The sequence below is a fragment of the Bombina bombina genome, chromosome 2, assembly GCF_027579735.1.
Source record: "Bombina bombina isolate aBomBom1 chromosome 2, aBomBom1.pri, whole genome shotgun sequence".
Taxonomy (NCBI): Eukaryota; Metazoa; Chordata; class Amphibia; order Anura; family Bombinatoridae; genus Bombina; species Bombina bombina.
This window is the reverse complement of record NC_069500.1, coordinates 430,070,806-430,091,424: the sequence shown is the minus strand read 5'-3', so window position 1 is coordinate 430,091,424 and position 20,619 is coordinate 430,070,806. Positions and strand designations below refer to the sequence as shown.

The 20,619-nt window shown below is 39.8% G+C and overlaps 1 protein-coding gene across 1 annotated transcript in view; it reads left to right on the top strand.

Annotated features, from left to right (window-relative positions):
* The window catches only part of BCR (BCR activator of RhoGEF and GTPase), a 169,087-nt gene that overhangs the window by 98,115 nt on the left and 50,353 nt on the right, over positions 1–20,619 (top strand). The window contains exons 18-19 of the mRNA XM_053701993.1: positions 13,418–13,527; positions 14,134–14,273. Of these exons, the coding sequence (XP_053557968.1) occupies positions 13,418–13,527; positions 14,134–14,273 (250 nt within the window). The remainder of the gene's footprint in view (positions 1–13,417; positions 13,528–14,133; positions 14,274–20,619) is intronic.

Below are 20,619 nucleotides of genomic sequence, written 5' to 3'. Positions count from 1 at the left end.
AGTGCACAAGTGAAAGGGGTAGTGGCTTTTGATGCAAGAGGAATGTGAGTAAGGTTGTCAGTTTTGTTTTTTGAGTCTGTGGGACGGTACACATGGATGTGCACAGCTAGGCAGTTGTTGGGAACCAGGATTATGGGAAATGTTAGTAAAAGCAAGAGGGAGAGTGACATGAAATGAGATACAGATTTGCAGTAATGAGACTGCTTTTGAGACAAGGTGCAGGGGGGAAAGAGAGTGTTTAGGAATAGGTAAAGTTTGTGAGTACAAAAGTAAGGTGAGTTTAAGAGAGATGGGCTAATGAACAGTGCAGGTGGAGAGGGAGAAGGAGTAATTGAATAATGTAGTTTGTTATAGAGACAAAAGGCAGCAAAAAGGAATATGAAGATATTAGGCATTTTTACAAAAGAGGGAACCAGTTAAACACATAAGACACAGTATTACAGTAGCAATTGCATAAGAAAACAGTAAGGTATATAAAGCATAATATTACAAAAGTACCTGTCTTTTTCTTGCCCCATCCTTGTTCAATTCTTGTATAATTCTATTGCTAATGCCTCACTTATAAAATGTTCACTTTGAAAATGTGAACATATGTTGTTATAGCAATGCACATCCCAGTGCAATGCACATCCCAAACTAGTGTGAAATATATGCAGGAAGGGCAGATCCTTACTCTTTCTTGTGGTATTCTGCCGTTTTTAAAAATGGTCTCCTTTTTATAGTGTACTCTAATTACAAATGTAATTTATAGAGAGAGATCTCTCCTATGATGCAACAGCTAAACAAAGTAGAATGTGCTTGTCACATTATAGTAACTCTGATACAGAAAAATGTTTCTTCACTCCGAACTAACATTTCCAAAATGTGGAAAAGTTAAAGGGACACTGAACCCAAATTCTTAAATTTGTGATTCAGATAGAGCATGCAATTTTAAGCAACTTTCTAATTTACTCCTATTATCAAATTTCTTCATTCTCTTGGTATCTTTATTTGAAATGCAAGAATGTAAGTTTAGATGCCGGCCCATTTTTGGTGAACAACCTGGGTTGTTCTTGCTGATTGGTCGATACATTCATCCACCAATAAAGTGCTGTCCACAGGTCTGAACCAAAAAAAAAAAGCTTAGATGCCTTCTTTTTCAAATAACGATAGCAAGAGAATGAAGAATTGATAATAGGAGTAAATTAGAAAGTTGCTTAACATTGCATGCTCTGTCTGAATCACAAAAGAAAAAATTTTGGTTCAGTCTCCCTTTAAGTGAATAACATTTTTTTTTTTTTTTTTTTTAAAAACTAAGGAGTTATATTGGGACTCAGGTTTAGTTATAATTCCATATTAATGTTTCAATTTTGTACTTTTGACATTGAATTTTATATCCTGCTTAATTATGCAACATACAAACCACAATCACTTCCATATTAGCTCCTTTATTCAGTCCAAAGACTCAAATTACAGACAATGTTTTGCGCAAACAATCTTAATCTTGTCTAAAACAAAATGCATTTAAAACTGCAATTTGAGTCTTTGGACCAAATGCAGAAGCTTATATGGAGGAGGTCCTGCTGCATTGTGCAGTATACAACATGAGACAGGGAGACCTTTCATTTTATGTACCCAAATATGTGTGAGAAGTGATTTATTTAAAGAACTTGCTGCTGTCTGTTGTTGCATAGTGTTTCTATAGCTAATACTGCAGTATAGGTGGCTTTTTTATCAGGCAAAGCAGCCATTTCTATCAGCATAATGGAGCTATTTGCCAATAGGTAAAACGCATCATTGGGAAATGTATGCCATTCATGGGGTGTTTATAATTATGCCATGTATATGTGCACTGTTACTAGTGGCCTTGTTTTAAAACTGCTTTATTATGTGTGTGTGTATGTATGTATGTATGTATATGTGTGTATCTATGTGTATGTGTGTGTGTGTGTGTGTGTGTGTATATATATATATATATATATATATATATATATATATATATATATATATATATATATATATATATATATATATATATATATATATAAAATAGGAAACGGCACTCTCTGGACTTAAGTTTTAAACAAATAGTTTAATCGGTAACGTTTCGGGGAATGCTCCCCTTCATCAGACCAACAACATACAAGTGAGTCAAACATTTAAACATACATAAACCCCTCCCCTTTGTGCAAAAAACGCCAAAAATCGGTTGCCATGGCAACCAAGCATACAGTACAAAGTAAATAATGTGAACAAAGCAACAATTACATCAAAGAACCCAATTAAGAATCTATTCATGATCAATTAGCAGATAACCACCTAACCACAACATTTAGTTCATATACAGTATATCTGAGCATCCAGTCAAATACCTAGTAGCAATGTATCATATACAGAGCATAGAATGAAAAACATGAAGAGTACTAAAAAACCTGAAAAAAATAGTACAAGCAAAAATCCGTAACTAGCTACTAAGGGATGCACTTACTAACGTAATCTGTGCAAGGGCCATTTAAATCATGTTATCTACATATTTCATTGTGATATATCGTCTGCACCATCTATAGATATATCTACTGTCAAAATCACATAAGTTAGGGACAACCTTGTGCGCCTACTGTTATAGTCCTAATTAACAACTGAGGACTTAATCTCCTGATGCAGCGATCCTCAATATAAATGTGTATACCACAAGCTAAGTTTGAAATGCCCATAGGATGTGTATGTAACTCAGGAGTATTAATGTAGAAGCCTACTAGAGACGTGTCCTACCGTCTGTCCGGACCGCATTGGCGCTTACAGTGTCCTCAGCGTAATATCATGGACTGTGCGCATGCGTATCAGCCCTGAGCGGTCCGCCCCCATTGTAAACAGCGAGGATTCTAATAGGCTGTAAGAGACAAGCCCCTATATAGGTGTCGAAAAAATTTATAAATACTGGGCCATACGTTGCGTCTAAGGGAAGACAGGTTGGTGGACAAGGCAGAGACTTTGTCCTCACTGCATACTTTTGCCAAATTTTATAAATTCGATACTTTTGCTTCTTCGGAGGCTATTTTTGGGAGAAAGGTTTTGCAAGCGGTGATGCCTTCTGTTTAAGGTACCTGTCTTGTTCCCTCCCTTCATTCGTGTCCTAAAGCTTTGGTATTGGTATCCCACAAGTAACGGATGAAGCCGTGGACTGGATACACCTTGCAAGAGAAAACAGAATTTATGCTTACCTGATAAATTACTTTCTCTTGCTGTGTATCCAGTCCACGGCCCGCCCTGGCAATTAAGTCAGCTAGAGGGGGAGCTATATGGACAGCTCTGCTGTGTGCTCTCTTTGCCACTTCCTGTAGGGAATAAGAATATCCCACAAGTAAAGGATGAAGCCATGGACTGGATACACTGCAAGAGAAAGTAATTTATCAGGTAAGCATAAATTCTATTTTTTTGGGTAATGCATAAAAAAAAATGAATGTTTCTTACCTGAAATTTTTCAATTGACTTTCTTTCTAAATTGCGGGCTGTTAGGCTCGCGGGTGCGCAAAATGCTATTTTGGCGCAAGACTTTTTTGACGCGAGAATTACGTTTGTTGACGTATTTTTGTCATTTCCGGCGTCTTAGTTGGCGCAGAGAATTTTCACATAGTTGCGTCATCTTTGACGCTCGTGTCTGTTACAGACGTTCTTGGCGCCAAAAAATATTTTGGCAGTTGTGGGCGTCATACTTGGCACCAGATTTCTGATATTATTTAAGTCTTTATTTCATTCTGCTTCAGGTTTTTAGAGGCATATTTTGTTTGCATTTTTTCCCCATTCCTGAAACTGTCATATAAGGAAATTGATATTTTGCTTTATATGTTGTTTTTTCTCTTACATTTGCAAGATATCTCAAAAACTGTTCCTGTATCAGAAAATACTGTTGGATTGCTGATGACTGTTATCAGTCCTACCAAAGCTAAGTTCATTTATTTTTCTGTTATGAATGTTTATCTTTAGCTATGGTTTGTTATAAGTTATCATGATAAACTTTTACATGCAGAGTCCATTAGTATTAATGCATTATCTATTGCTATTCTTTTTACATCTAATGTACAAGATATACCTAGGAATTTATAAGAATATTTTTCTGATTCTATCCTAAAGGCTTTGTCTGCCATCCCGCCTTCTAATAAAATTTATAGGTCTTTTTTAAACTTGTCATTTAGTTGATGAATTTTCAAATGACCGATAACATACTGGATTATCCTTCTCTGATGATGTTTTATCTCATTCAGAATTTACTTCATCAGATATTGACACTAACAAATCTACTTTTTTAGAGTACATTCGTTCTTTGTTGAAAAGGTGTTGATTTTATTGGATATTGAGGAGACTAGTTCTTTTGATTTTAAGACTAGATAACATTTAAATTCTGCTTATTTAACCTCCTGTGGTTTCTTCAGAGGTTTTTTTCCAGTTTCTGATACTAGGGAATGGAATAGGCCTGGGACTTCTTTTATTCCTTCTTTAAGGTTTTTAAATTGTATCCTTTGCCAGCAGTTAGTTTAGAGTTTTGGGGAAAGATCCTCAAAGTTAATGGGGCTATCTCTACTCTTGCTAAACATACTACTATTCCTATAGAAAATAGGATTTATTTTTTAAGTTCCTTCAGATGGGAAACTTGTATTTTATCAAAGGAAAATTATTTTATTTTCAGGTCCTTTTCTTAGGCCTGCAATTTATTTGTCTGATGTTACAACTGCTTCAACTTTCTGGTTGAATACTTTATGCAACAAGTATCGGATTATGATTTGTTTAGCATTGTTGATCAAGATGCTAATAATTTCATTTGTGTCGTCATTTTTTTGATATTTTCACATTTGAGGTTAAATCTATGTCCTTAGCTATTTTAGCTAGAAGAACTTTGTGACTTAAATCTTGGAATGCTAATTTGATTTCTAAAATCCATATTTCTTTTTTTCCAAGGTAATCAATTATTTGGTTGAATCAAAAGAAAAAAGGGGGTGAGTCCTTACTGTGTGTTAATCACAGATAAATAACCAATGAGAAAAACCTCCACTTTTAAAGGAACCAAAGTATCTGGGACTGGAAATGTTTATGCAATGTCAAAGGGAGCGGCACTCTGATCATGCCCTTTTACCCTGCAACTGGGATTAATCAAGCTGCTCCGGGATCTGGGACCAGCACCTTCAGTGAGAGTGAACACACTCAGTGGTCTCCTCCACCTCCGTGGGCGCCCGCTGCCTGAACCTTTCCTCAGAATGCCCCGGTACTTCCGGGATGACGTTACCGCTTCGGGAAAGCTGACGATTGGTTCCTTGGTGGGGGTGTGCTCGGTAGCAAGAACCTCAGCGTCAGATCACTGGAAGATGCACAGGATACGAGGAGAAGAATTCGATCCACGCCAGAGAAAGTTTAAAACGAAAACTTTATTTTATCCTTTAAAACACAATGGGGTTTGTCAAAAGCAGCACATAGAGTGAGCGCAGCACCTGGTTTGGATAAGGTTTTGTCTGCAAGTTCCTTGAAAGGACAAATCTCTGCTCTTTCTGTGCTGATTCACAGAAAAATTGCTAATCTTCCTGATATTTATTGTTTTGTTCAGGCTTTGGTTCGTATCAAGCCTGTCATTAATCCAATTTCTCCTCCTTGGAATATTAATTTGGTTCTGAGGGCTTTACAGGCTCTTCCGTTTGAACCTATGCATTCTTTGGACATTCAATTACTTTCATGGAAAGTATTGTTCCTTTTGGCCATCTCTTCTGCTAGAAGAGTTTCTGAATTATCTGCTCTTTCTTGTGAGTCTCCTTTTCTGATTTTTCATCAGGATAAGGCGGTTTTGCTGTCTTCATTTACATTTTTACCTAATGTTGTCTAACAACATTAGTAGAGGAATTATTATCCCTTCCTTGTGTCCTAATCCTAAGAATTCTTTGGAAAGTTCCTTACATTCTTTGGATGTGGTAAGAGCTTTGAAATATTATGTTGAAGCTACTAAGATTTCAGAAAGACTTCTAGTCTATTTGTTATCTTTTCTGGTTTTAGGAAGGTCAGAAGGCTTCTGCCATTTCTTTGGCATCTTGGTTAAAGCTTTTGATTCATCATGCTTATTTGGAGTCGGGTTAATCCCCGCCTCAGAGGATTACGGCTCATTCTACTAGGTCAGTTTCTACTTCCTGGGCTTTTAAGAATGAAGCTTCTGTTGATCAGATTTGCAAAGCAACGACTTGGTCTTCTTTGCATACTTTTACTAAATTCTACCATTTTGATGTGTTTTCTTCTTCAGAAGCAGTTTTTGGTAGAATAGTACTTCAGGCAGCTGTTTCAGTTTGATTCTTTTGCTTATAATTTCAGTTTTTTTCATTATAAAGATTTTGATTTGGGTTGTGGATTAATTTTTCAGCAGAATTGGGTGTCTTTATTTTATCCCTCCCTCTCTAGTGACTCTTGCGTGGAGTTCCACATCTTGGGTATTTGCTATCCCATACGTCACTAGCTCATGGACTCTTGCCAATTACATGAAAGAAAACATAATTTATGTAATAATTACCTGATAAATTCATTTCTTTCATATTGGCAAGAGTCCATGAGGCCCACCCTTTTTATGGTGGTTATGATTTTTTTGTATAAGGCACAATTATTCCAATTCCTTGTTGATGCTTTCGCTCCTTTCTTATCACCCCACTTCTTGGCTATTCGTTAAACTGAATTGTGGGTGTGGTGGGGGGTGTATTTATAGGCATTTTGAGGTTTGGGAAACTTTGCCCCTCCTGGTAGGAATGTATATCCCATACGTCACTAGCTCATGGACTCTTGCTAATATGAAAGAAATGAATTTATCAGGTAAGTTCTTACATAAATTATGTTTTTCTTAATGGCGGCAGTTCTAGTTTGCACCTCTTTACCCTACTATCCTTCTTGCTTCTTCCTCCTATGCTTGGCTATAGGACATACAGAGAGAAAACAAGAAGCAGGTAGCTCTTGCTGTAGGGTGTGTTTGCCTCCTCTTGGTGGCCAGGTGATTTATTCCCAATAGTATGGAATTGTGGACTCTCACCAATCGGAAAGAAAGGAATTCATCAGGTAAGCATAACTGTTTTTCAACAAAGGATATCAAAAGAAGCAAGCTATTTAGATAATAGAAGTAAATTGGAAAACCTTTAAAAGTACATGTTCTTTCTAAATCATGAAAGAAAACAAAAATTGGGTTTCATGTCCCTTTAGCCTTCTGTGGCTCCTCTTGCCCTTCCTTGTGCCAAAAACTCCATTCCCAGTGCACCATTGCCCCTTGCAGTAGCTTGTATATGTTGCCTTCTCCCCGTGCAGGATACTTCATCCTCTGGTTATAAATGACCAATCTCGTTGCATCAGTTTCCACCCTTAAAGCTACACTATATGCTACATATTTAGCTGTTTATGCCTCACTATGTCCCCTCCCCTGTGCCTTTCTGTGTGCAGTGGAATTTGGATCTGATCCCTTCCAGCTCTAACATAACCCCCCATACTGAGTCCCTTTTCTTCTGTTATGTGTGATCAGTCCACGGGTCATCATTACTTCTGGGATATAACTCCTCCCCAACAGGAAATGCAAGAGGATTCACCCAGCAGAGCTGCATATAGCTCCTCCCCTCTACGTCAGTCCCAGTCATTCTCTTGCACCCAACGGCTAGATAGGATGTGTGAGAGGACTATGGTGATTATACTTAGTTTTTATGACTTCAATCAAAAGTTTGTTATTTTAAAATAACACCGGAGCGTGTTATTACTTCTCTGGCAGAGTTTGAGGAAGAATCTGTCAGAGTTTTTTACTATGATTTTAACCGGAGTAGTTAAGATCATATTGCTGTTCTCGGCCATCTGAGGGAGGTAAAGGCTTCAGATCAGGGGACAGCGGGCAGATGAATCTGCATTGAGGTATGTAGCAGTTTTTATTTTCTGAATGGAATTGATGAGAAAATCCTGCCATACCGTTAAAATGACATGTATGTATACACTTCAGTATTCTGGGGATGGTATTTCACCGGAACTACTCTGTTAAAGGTCACTAATCCTTTTTAATAACTATTTATCATGTTAAACGTTTTTGCTGGAATGTAGAATCGTTTACATTGCTGAGGTACTGTGTGAATAAATATTTGGGCATTATTTTCCACTTGGCAGTTTTTTTGCTTTAATTGTGACAGTTTCGTTTCTCTTCACTGCTGTGTGGGAGAGGGAGGGGCCGTTTTTGGCGCTCTTTGCTACGCATCAAAAAATACCAGTCAGTTACTTTTATATTTCCTGCATGATCCGGTTCATCTCTGATAGATCTCAGGGGTCTTCAAACTTCTTTGAAGGGAGGTAAATTCTCTCAGCAGAGCTGTGAGAATTCTTATAGTGACTGTGAATAAAAAACGTTGCTTTGTATTTTTTATGTCAAATTTAATTATTGTTATTTTACTAATGGGAACAAACCTTTGCTAAAAGTTTTGTTGTTTTAAAGTTTGATGCTATAACTGTTTTTTTCAGTTTATTATTTCAACTGTCATTTAATCGTTAGTACCTCTTTGAGGCACAGTACGTTTTTTGCTAAAAAAGATTATAACCAAGTTGTAAGTTTTTTGCTAGTGTGTTAAACATGTCTGACTCAGAGGAAGATATCTGTGTCATTTGTTCCAATGCCAAGGTGGAGCCCAATAGAAATTTATGTACTAACTGTATTGATGCTACTTTAAATAAAAGTCAATCTGTACAATGTGAACAAATTTCACCAAACAGCGAGGGGAGAGTTATGCCGACTAACTCGCCTCACGCGGCAGTACCTGCATCTCCCGCCCGGGAGGTGCGTGATATTTTGGCGCCTAGTACATCTGGGCGGCCATTACAGATAACATTACAAGATATGGCTACTGTTATGACTGAAGTTTTGTCTAAATTACCAGAACTAAGAGGCAAGCGTGATCACTCTGGGGTGAGAACAGAGTGCGCTGACAATGCTAGGGCCATGTCTGATACTGCGTCACAGCTCGCAGAGCATGAGGACGGAGAGCTTCATTCTGTGGGTGACGGTTCTGATCCAAACAGATTGGACTCAGATATTTCAAATTTTAAATTTAAATTGGAGAACCTCCGTGTATTACTAGGGGAGGTCTTAGCAGCTCTCAACGATTGTAACACCGTTGCAATACCAGAGAAACTGTGTAGGTTGGATAAATACTTTGCGGTACCGGCGAGTACTGACGTTTTTCCTATACCTAAGAGACTAACTGAAATTGTTACTAAGGAGTGGGATAGACCCGGTGTGCCGTTCTCACCCCCTCCAATATTTAGAAAGATGTTTCCAATAGACGCCACCACTCGGGACTTATGGCAAACGGTCCCCAAGGTGGAGGGGGCAGTTTCTACTTTAGCTAAGCGTACCACTATCCCGGTGGAGGATAGCTGTGCTTTCTCAGATCCAATGGATAAAAAATTAGAGGGTTACCTTAAGAAAATGTTTGTTCAACAAGGTTTTATATTACAACCCCTTGCATGTATCGCGCCGATTACGGCTGCGGCAGCATTTTGGATTGAGTCGCTTGAAGAGAACCTTAGTTCATCTACGCTAGACGACATTACGGACAGGCTTAGAGTCCTTAAACTAGCTAATTCCTTCATTTCGGAGGCCGTAGTACATTTAACCAAACTTACGGCTAAGAACTCAGGATTCGCCATACAGGCACGTAGGGCGCTGTGGCTAAAATCCTGGTCAGCTGATGTTACTTCTAAGTCCAAATTACTTAATATACCTTTCAAGGGGCAGTCTTTATTTGGGCCCGGTTTGAAAGAGATTATCGCTGACATTACAGGAGGTAAGGGCCACGCCCTACCTCAAGACAAAGCCAAAGCTAAGGCTAGACAGTCTAATTTTCGTCCCTTTCGGAACTTCAAAACAGGAGCAGCATCAACCTCCACTGCACCAAAACAGGAAGGAGCTGTTGCTCGTTACAGGCAAGGCTGGAAGCCTAACCAGTCCTGGAACAAGAGCAAGCAGGCCAGGAAACCTGCTGCTGCCCCAAAGACAGCATGAACCGAGAGCCCCCGATCCGGGACCGGATCTAGTGGGGGGCAGACTCTCTCTCTTCGCCCAGGCCTGGGCAAGAGATGTTCAGGATCCCTGGGCACTAGAGATCATATCTCAGGGATACCTTCTAGACTTCAAATTATCTCCCCCAAGAGGGAGATTTCATCTGTCAAGGTTGTCAACAAACCAGATAAAGAAAGAAGCGTTTCTACGCTGCGTACAAGATCTGTTAATAATGGGAGTGATCCATCCGGTTCCGCGGTCGGAACAAGGACAAGGGTTCTACTCAAACCTGTTTGTGGTACCCAAAAAAGAGGGAACTTTCAGGCCAATCTTAGATTTAAAGATTCTAAACAAATTCCTAAGAGTTCCATCGTTCAAAATGGAAACTATTCGGACAATCTTACCCATGATCCAAGAGGGTCAGTACATGACCACAGTGGATTTAAAGGATGCTTACCTTCACATACCGATACACAAAGATCATCACCGGTATCTAAGGTTTGCCTTCTTAGACAGGCACTACCAGTTTGTAGCTCTTCCATTCGGATTGGCTACGGCTCCAAGAATCTTCACAAAGGTTCTGGGTGCCCTTCTGGCGGTACTAAGACCGCGAGGGATTTCGGTAGCTCCATACCTAGACGACATTCTAATACAAGCTTCAAGCTTTCAAACTGCCAAGTCTCATACAGAGTTAGTTCTGGCATTTCTAAGGTCGCATGGATGGAAAGTGAACGAAAAGAAGAGTTCTCTTTTTCCTCTCACAAGAGTTCCATTCTTGGGGACTCTTATAGATTCTGTAGAAATGAAGATTTACCTGACAGAGGACAGGTTAACAAAGCTTCAAAATGCATGCCGTGTCCTTCATTCCATTCAACACCCGTCAGTAGCTCAATGCATGGAGGTGATCGGCTTAATGGTAGCGGCAATGGACATAGTACCTTTTGCACGCCTACACCTCAGACCTCTGCAATTATGCATGCTAAGTCAGTGGAATGGGGATTACTCAGATTTGTCCCCTACTCTGAATCTGAATCAAGAGACCAGAAATTCTCTTCTATGGTGGCTTCATCGGCCACACCTGTCCAGGGGGATGCCATTCAGCAGGCCAGACTGGACAATTGTAACAACAGACGCCAGCCTACTAGGTTGGGGCGCTGTCTGGAATTCTCTGAAGGCTCAGGGACTATGGAATCAGGAGGAGAGTCTCCTTCCAATAAACATTCTGGAATTGAGGGCAGTTCTCAATGCCCTTCTAGCTTGGCCCCAATTAACAACTCGGGGGTTCATCAGGTTTCAGTCGGACAACATCACGACTGTAGCTTACATCAACCATCAGGGAGGGACAAGAAGCTCCCTAGCAATGGTGGAAGTATCAAAGATAATTCGCTGGGCAGAGTCTCACTCTTGCCACCTGTCAGCAATCCACATCCCGGGAGTGGAGAACTGGGAGGCGGATTTCTTGAGTCGCCAGACTTTTCATCCGGGGGAGTGGGAACTTCATCCGGAGGTCTTTGCCCAAATACTTCGACGTTGGGGCAAACCAGAGATAGATCTCATGGCGTCTCGCCAGAACGCCAAACTTCCTCGCTACGGGTCCAGATCCAGGGATCCGGGAGCGGTTCTGATAGATGCTTTGACAGCACCTTGGAACTTCGGGATGGCTTATGTGTTTCCACCCTTTCCGCTGCTTCCTCGATTGATTGCCAAAATCAAGCAGGAGAGAGCATCAGTGATTCTAATAGCGCCTGCATGGCCACGCAGGACTTGGTATGCAGATCTAGTGGACATGTCATCCTGTCCGCCTTGGTCTCTACCTCTAAGACAGGACCTTCTGATACAGGGTCCATTCAAACATCAAAATCTAACTTCTCTGAAGCTGACTGCTTGGAAATTGAACGTTTGATTTTATCAAAACGTGGTTTTTCTGAGTCGGTTATTGATACCCTGATACAGGCTAGGAAGCCTGTTACCAGAAAGATTTACCATAAAATATGGCGTAAATACCTATACTGGTGCGAATCCAAACATTACTCCTGGAGTAAGGTTAGGATCTCTAGGATATTGTCTTTTCTACAAGAAGGGTTAGAAAAGGGTTTATCAGCTAGTTCATTAAAGGGACAGATTTCAGCTCTGTCCATCTTGTTACACAGGCGTCTGTCAGAAAATCCAGACGTCCAGGCTTTTTGTCAGGCTTTGGCTAGGATCAAGCCTGTGTTTAAAGCTGTTGCTCCGCCATGGAGTTTAAACTTAGTTCTTAACGTTTTACAGGGTGTTCCATTTGAACCCCTTCATTCCATTGATATAAAATTGTTATCTTGGAAAGTTCTGTTTTTAATGGCTATTTCCTCGGCTCGAAGAGTCTCTGAGTTATCAGCCTTACATTGTGATTCTCCTTATCTGATTTTTCACTCAGACAAGGTAGTTCTGCGTACTAAACCTGGGTTCTTACCTAAGGTGGTCACTAACAGGAATATCAATCAAGAGATTGTTGTTCCATCCTTGTGTCCAAATCCTTCTTCAAAGAAGGAACGTCTTCTACACAATCTGGATGTAGTTCGTGCCCTCAAGTTCTACTTGCAGGCAACTAAAGATTTTCGCCAAACTTCTTCCCTGTTTGTCGTTTATTCTGGACAGAGGAGAGGTCAAAAAGCTTCTGCTACCTCTCTCTCTTTTTGGCTTCGTAGCATAATACGTTTAGCCTATGAGACTGCTGGTCAGCAGCCTCCTGAAAGAATTACAGCTCACTCCACTAGAGCTGTGGCTTCCACTTGGGCCTTTAAGAATGAGGCCTCTGTTGAACAGATTTGCAAGGCTGCAACTTGGTCTTCGCTTCATACTTTTTCCAAATTTTACAAATTTGACACTTTTGCTTCTTCGGAGGCTATTTTTGGGAGAAAGGTTCTTCAGGCAGTGGTTCCTTCTATATAATGAGCCTGCCTATCCCTCCCGTCATCCGTGTACTTTTGCTTTGGTATTGGTATCCCAGAAGTAATGATGACCCGTGGACTGATCACACATAACAGAAGAAAACATAATTTATGCTTACCTGATAAATTCCTTTCTTCTGTTGTGTGATCAGTCCACGGCCCGCCCTGTTTTAAGGCAGGTAAATATCTTTTAAATTATACTCCAGTCACCACTTCACCCTTGGTTACTCCTTTCTCGTTGATTCTTGGTCGAATGACTGGGACTGACGTAGAGGGGAGGAGCTATATGCAGCTCTGCTGGGTGAATCCTCTTGCATTTCCTGTTGGGGAGGAGTTATATCCCAGAAGTAATGATGACCCGTGGACTGATCACACAACAGAAGAAAGGAATTTATCAGGTAAGCATAAATTATGTTTTTTGCTCTTTAAATATTTACTTGTGCTGTTACCATCTTAAGAAATGTCTTTGGCTTTGCAGATTGAAGTCAAGCTATCGCTGAAGTTTATAAGCCGCGAATTTAGTCTGAAGAGATTGCCATCCCGCAAGCAAACTGGTGTCTTTGGAGTTAAAATCAGCGTTGTCACAAAGTGAGTAACATTTCACTTCCCACACTGTTACTCACAAAACAGGTGCTTACTACTACTTTATAAATACACCATAACCAAACATACAATAGCTCTCACACGTCATAATCATATATAGATTTCATTAGTTTTGCACACCATAGACACACTGGGATTAATATTTTACCTGCATCATTATTACAACCTCATGCCATAATACCATTATTAAATTGTCACATGGTTACACTAAGATCAGACTTATTTATAGAATGACCCTCTCATTATTACCACACATAATCACACGCCAGGATTATAGAAGGATTTCACTGTGACAATGATGGCAGGTTCCACTTTTTTGCACCATTGTCTTAACACAGCAAGAATGTATCACCAACATTTCACACTTCTATTGTGATCACACTGCATTATGATGCCAATGCATATTGATAAACTACTATTAGTACACACCAACATTCCACTTCTACATTCTTGCATAACTAAAATGTTTTTGTTTTTTTGCGATCTTATTGCTACCACTTGTTAGTGATAAAGTTTAGCAGATACAGAGAGTTGTAGATAAGAACACAATAGTCTAATTCATAGTTTTCTTATTTTTTTCCTCTAAAACAGAAGGGAACGCTCCAAGGTTCCATACATTGTGCGTCAGTGTGTGGAGGAGATCGAAAAGCGAGGAGTGGAAGAAGTTGGGATTTACAGAGTGTCTGGAGTGGCCACTGATATTCAGGCCCTGAAGAATGCCTTTGATGGAAGTGAGTGTAGAGTAGGAGTCTGTAAATAATATACAAGGACTCCGATATTAAAGGGAAAGTAAACTCAAAAATGTTTATTATTTAAAAAGATGGATAATCCCTTTATTACCCATTCCCCAGTTTTGCACAGCCAACATTGTTATATTAATATACTTTTTACCTCTGTGATTACCTTTTATCTAAGCCTTTTCTGACAGCCCCCTGATCACATTACTTTTTATTTATTATTTATTGACTTGCATTGTATCCAATTAGTGCAGTGTCTGCCACAACCCACGGGCATGAGCAAAATGTTATGTATATGGCCCACATGAACTAGCGGTCTCCTGTTGTGAAAAGCTAATAAAAAAGCATGTGATAAGAGGCTGTCTTTAGTGGTTTAGAAAAACGCAGAAATTTTAGAGGTTTAAAGGTTATTAAAGGGACAGTTTACCCAAAATAAGAATTAATTTTAATAGAATGTGCAGACATTGTGAAATATGTTAGTGCTGGGCAAACATCTAACATCACTTTGTGTGTTTTAAAAAACATTTTTCGAATACTCCGTTTTTGAATAGTGTTTCCATACCCCCTTACCGTTTTTTTTTTTGGCGTAATGTACTACTCCGTGTAGTGCATTACGCATGCGCCGGCCCCCACAGTGACATCACTGCTATTGTGAACACTGACCAGCGATTGCAGCGCATCAATGTTTAGCAGTAATTCGTTTTCAATTGGAGCGTAGTGCTAAAAGGTAACTGCAAGAGCATATGCAAGTAACATATGGCCATATAACAAGATTCTGAATTACTAGGAGCTCAAAAAATGTATTTCCCCAAACAGAGCCGTTGCTTGTATCGATCCGGTCACAGCATAGACACGGCTGCCTTCTGTGCTTACTGCATGACGGTTAGCGGCAGGAGCAGGTTCACTACAACTGTCTGCTGATCTGCTACTGTCAGGTAGGAGCCACTTAGCAGAACCATTTCTAAGTATTGACTAAGAGTGCAGAAAAGCTGACACGGTAGTATGGGGATGGTTTGCATTGCCCTAAGGGAGGAGAATAAAATTCCTGGGAGCAGGGCTGGCTGCTATGTGGAAGCTTAGACCCTTAAAGGTTCATGGTGTTGCACAGTAGGAGAACAGGAATCACAGCTCTGTGTGCTGTGACCGGTTAGCGGCAGGAGCGGGCTCACTACAACTGATTACTGAAGAGGTGAGTACATATTGAAAAGGTATTGCTGCATACATTAATGGCGTGATTGCGATTGGTCAGGGGGCAGGCTAACATAAAGCTGTTGCCCAGCCCTTTTATCTGGGTGTTGCAGGATTGTTGAGGACAGGCTTTGCTACATAATTCTAAAAGATAAAAAAAATTACTTTTACAAATACTATTTTTTTAGGGTATTACTCTATTTAAAGTTTTAGTACAACGTTGCTGTTGCTAGGTTACTAACCTATTATGAGTGAACTGGTTCTTTAAGTATATTAATATAACAATGTTGGTTGTGCAAAGCTGGGGAATGGGTAATAAAGGCGTTATTTATCTTTTTAAACAATAACAATTTTGGTGTTGACTGTCCCTTTAAAGGGACTTTAAACACAAAGTGCAACCTGCACGATAATGTACCTTCATATCTGTGAAGATGTTTGCATTAAATAATGCAGCTTTTTTTTATTTTTATTTTTTTTAGGTCTTATCTTTTCACTTATTTCCCTGGTATCCAGTCACAAACAAGTACACACAAGATTTGAGCACAAATTATTTGCATATGTGCAATTAAAGGGATACAAATGTTGAAAATGAAATATGCATTTTAATGTGAAATGTTTGCAATATACTTTTATTAGCAAAAATGCTACTAGTAAGTTATTACTGTTTCTTTCATACAGTAGTGAAAGTCCACGATCCATTACTACTTGGAATTACTCTTCTCTATCTCTAGGAGGAGACAGAAATTCCCAAAACCCAAGAGCTCTATAAAACCCCTCACACATAGCTTAGTCTTTACGTTGCCTCCACTGGAGGTGATTGAAAAGTGAAGATTTGCATTTGATTATTCAGAGAGGGGTTTTCAGTCTATATTGAGGCCCAGTTTCCCCTCAGAGTACAGTGCTTGTCAGAGGGATGTATATAAGGTATGGTTTATTATTATTTTGTCACCTCATGGGAAATTTTTCATTCACCCTCTATCATTGGTCGCAGGGAATTGACTTTTGCCTCATCAATGGATCTCCTATTCCATAACCTCTGCTGATATGTTCCAGTACTGGTTTGGTTGTCTGCTGCTTGTTTGCTAGTGGATGAGTGTCTATTGGTAAGTATCTTTTCTTCTATAAGGTACGACGAGTCCACGGATTCATCCTTTACTTGTGGGATATTATCCTCCTGCTAATAGGAAGTAGCAAAGAGCACCACAGCAGAGCTGTCTATATAGCTCCTCCCTTAGCTCCACCCCCCAGTCATTCTCTTTGCCTACTCTAAGTACTAGGAAGGGTAAAGTGAAAGAGGTGATAAAATATTAGTTTTTAATTTCTTCAAGCATGAGTTTTTTGTTTTAAATGGTACCGGTGTGTACTATTTACTCTCAGGCAGCAGATGGATGAAGACTTCTGCCTGGAGGATGATGATCTTAGCATTTGTAACTAAGATCCAATGCTGTTCCCACAGAGGCTGAGGGGTACAAGAAACTTCAGTGAAAGGAACGTTTTCATGCTATATAGCAGTGAGGTATGTTCAGTCATTTTTTCTGAAGAGACTGTGTATTTCAGAAAGGCTGACAGTATCCCCATGAGGGTAAGGGTAAGCAGTAATCCTAAGAGCTATAGAAAGGCATTACTAAGCTTGCATAAGGGGCTAGTTTTTATGAACTGGGAGTGCTGTTAACGTTTTGTGGGCAATAACGTTTTTTTGGCAAACTTTATTGAGGGTACACTTGGCTTATTTTTTGGGTCTCAGAACCCACATGGCTAGTTTAAAACCACTCTGGTGCGGTTCTTTGAGGCTGTAGAGACATCGAGTGAGATGGGCGTGGCCTGTTTTCTCGCAGCACGCTCCAACTCCTGAAGGCCCTTGTAGATGTTTTGGGCCAAATCGAAGCTTTAACCTCATATTTACCATCCCTGAGGGCAGGTAGGGCCATAGCAGGGCTGTGGCAAGGTGCTGGAGGTGTTTTTTTCCGGATTTAGGCCTTATTTCAATCTGGTTTGCACATTAAAGGGTTAAATGTTAAATTTCCTTGTGGGGCAAACTTAACTACACATATTGAGTCTGCTATAAAAAAAATTAAAAATTTGGTGCATTTTAACCCCTTAATGACCGGACCATTTTTCAATTTTCTTACCCTTAATGACAATGGCTATTTTTACATTTCTGCAGTGTTTGTGTTTAGCTGTAATTTTCCTCTTACTCATTTACTTTACCCACACATATTATATACCGTATTTCTCGCCATTAACTGAACTTTCTAAAGGTACCATTATTTTCATCATATCTTATAATTTACTGTAAAAAAAATATAAAATATGAGGAAATAATTGAAAAAAAACACACTTTTTCTAACTTTTACCCCTAAAATCTGTTACACATCTACAACCACCAAAATACACCCATTCTAAATAGTTTCTAAATTTTGTCCTGAGTTTAGAAATACCCAATGTTTACACGTTCTTTGCTTTTTTTGCAAGTTATAGGGCCATAAATACAAGTAGCACTTTGCTATTTCCAAACCACTTTTTTTTCAAAATTAGCGCTAGTTACATTGGAACACTGATATCTTTCAGGAATCCCTGAATATCCCTTGACATGTATATATTTATATTTAGAAGACATCCCAAAGCATTGATCTAGACCCATTTTGGTATATTTCATGCCACCATTTCACCGCCAAATGCGATCAAATAAAAAAAAATGTTGACTTTCACAATTTTTTTTCACTAACTTTAGGTTTCTCGCTGAATTTATTTACAAACAACTTGTGCAATTATGGCATAAATGGTTGTAAATACTTCTCTGGGATCCCCTTTGTTCAGAAATAGCAGACCTATATGGATTTGGCGTTGCTTTTTGGTAATTAGAAGGCCGCTAAATGCCGCTGCACACCACACGTGTATTATGCCCAGCCGTGAAGGGGTTAATTAGGGAGCTTGTAGGGAGCTTTTAGGTTTAATTTTAGCTTTAGTGTAGAGTAGTAGACAACCCAAATTATTGATATAGGCCCACTTTGGTATATTTCATGCCACCATTTCACCGCCAAATACGATCAAATAAAAAAAAAAAACTTAAATTTTTCACAATTTTAGGTTTCTCACTGAAATTATTTACAAACAGCTTGTGCAATTATGGCACAAATGGTTGTAAATGCTTCTCTGGGATCCCCTTTGTTCAGAAATAGCAGACATATATGGCTTTGGTGTTGCTTTTTGGTAATAATAAGGCCGTTAAATACTGCTGCGCACCACACTTGTAATATGCCCAGCAGTTAAGGGGTTAATTAGGTAGCTTGTGGGGTTAATTTTTAGCTTTAGTGTAGAAATCAGCCTCCCCCCTGACCCCCCTCAAACAGCTCTCTTCCCTCCCCACCTCACAATTGTCACCGCCATCTTAAGTACTGGCAGAAAGTCTGCCAGTACTGAAATAAAAATATTTTTTTTTTATTTTTTTTTATTTTTTGGCATAAAGTCTGCAGTGATAGATCCCCCCCTTACCCCACAACCTCCCTGATCCCCCCTTACATCTTTCTAACCCTCCCCCTCTGTCTATATGCCGCCATCTTGGGTACTGGCAGCTGTCTGCCAGTACCCAATTTGCCCCCCAAAATAGTTTTTTTTAACTTTTTTAATATAAAATATATGTTTGCTGTAGTGTAGCTGGCCCCCCTAAATAATATTCAACCCTCCCCCTCCCAGATCCCTTATTAAAGAACAAAGATGCCACTGCATCTAGATCGATCTTTTTTTTTTTTTTTGAGTTGGCTGTAAATTTTGCGTGCACGCGCACACGCACCCGACCACCCCCGCCCCCCCGCCGCAACCGCCGCACCGGCAGCAAACACAAAGAAAGGAAGATCGGTTAGTAATTTCAATATTGATGTTATACTAGTTAAAAGCAGCACCCACCCAGCCACTAATTGTAAAACATACATAGCCAATGCAGATGGGGCCACAGAGTGGCCCTTTCTGCATCGGTATGTAAAATGGGGGATTGTAGTGATGCCTCAATATTGAGGCATCACTACAATACCTTGTAAGCAGCTGGAAGCGATCAAGATCGCTTCCAGCACTTCAGACAACAGAGGACGTACCAGGTACGTCAACTGTCATTAAGGGAAGTTTTTTCTATGACGTACCTGGTACGTCCTCTGTCATTAAGGGGTTAAAGCAGTTTTGCAGAACGTGTATGCTTTTTTTTTTTTCTCTTAAAGGCGCAGTACCGTTTTTTAAGATTATTTTTTTCACTAAATAAAGTGTTTTCATGCTTGTTTGTAGTCATTACTAGCCTGTTCAACATGTCTGGCATTGAGGAAAGTCATTGTTAAATATGTTTAGAAGCCATTGTGGAACCCCCACTTGTGTCCCTCATGCACTGAAAGGTCAATAAATTGCAAAGAACATATTTTAGCTACTAAAAGTATGTCGCAGGATGATTCTCAGTCAGAAGGGAATCAGGTTATGCCTTCTAATTCTCCCCAAGTGTCACAACCATTAACGCCCGCTCAAGTGACGCCAAGTACTTCTAGTGCGTCTAATTCTTTCACCCTGCAAGATATGGCCGCAGTCATGAATACTACCCTCACTGAGGTTTTATCTAAGCTGCCTGGGTTGCAGGTGAAGCGCAGTAGGTCTGGTGTGAGAACAAATGCTGAGCCCTCTGACGCTTTATTAGCCATATACGATGTACCCTCACAATGTTCTGAGTTGGGGGTGAGGGATTTGCTGTCTGAGGGAGAGATTTCTGATTCAGGAAAGATGTGCCCTCAGACAGACTCAGATATATGACGGCTTTTAAATTTAAACTAGAACACCTCCGCTTATTGCTCAGGGAGGTTTTAGCGACTCTGGATGATTGTGACCCTATTGTAGTTCCAGAGAAATTGTGTAAAATGGACAGATTTCTAGAGGTTCCTGCCTATACTGATGTTTTTCCGGTCCCTAAGAGGATTTCGGACATTGTTACTAAGGAGTGGGATAGACCAGGTATTCCGTTCGCTCCCCCTCCTACTTTTAAGAAAATGTTTCCCATATCAGACACCATGCGGGACTCGTGGCAGACGGTCCCTAATGTGGAGGGAGCTATTTCTACCCTGGCTAAGCGTACAACTATACCTATTGAGGACAGTTGTGCTTTCAAAGATCCTATGGATAAAAA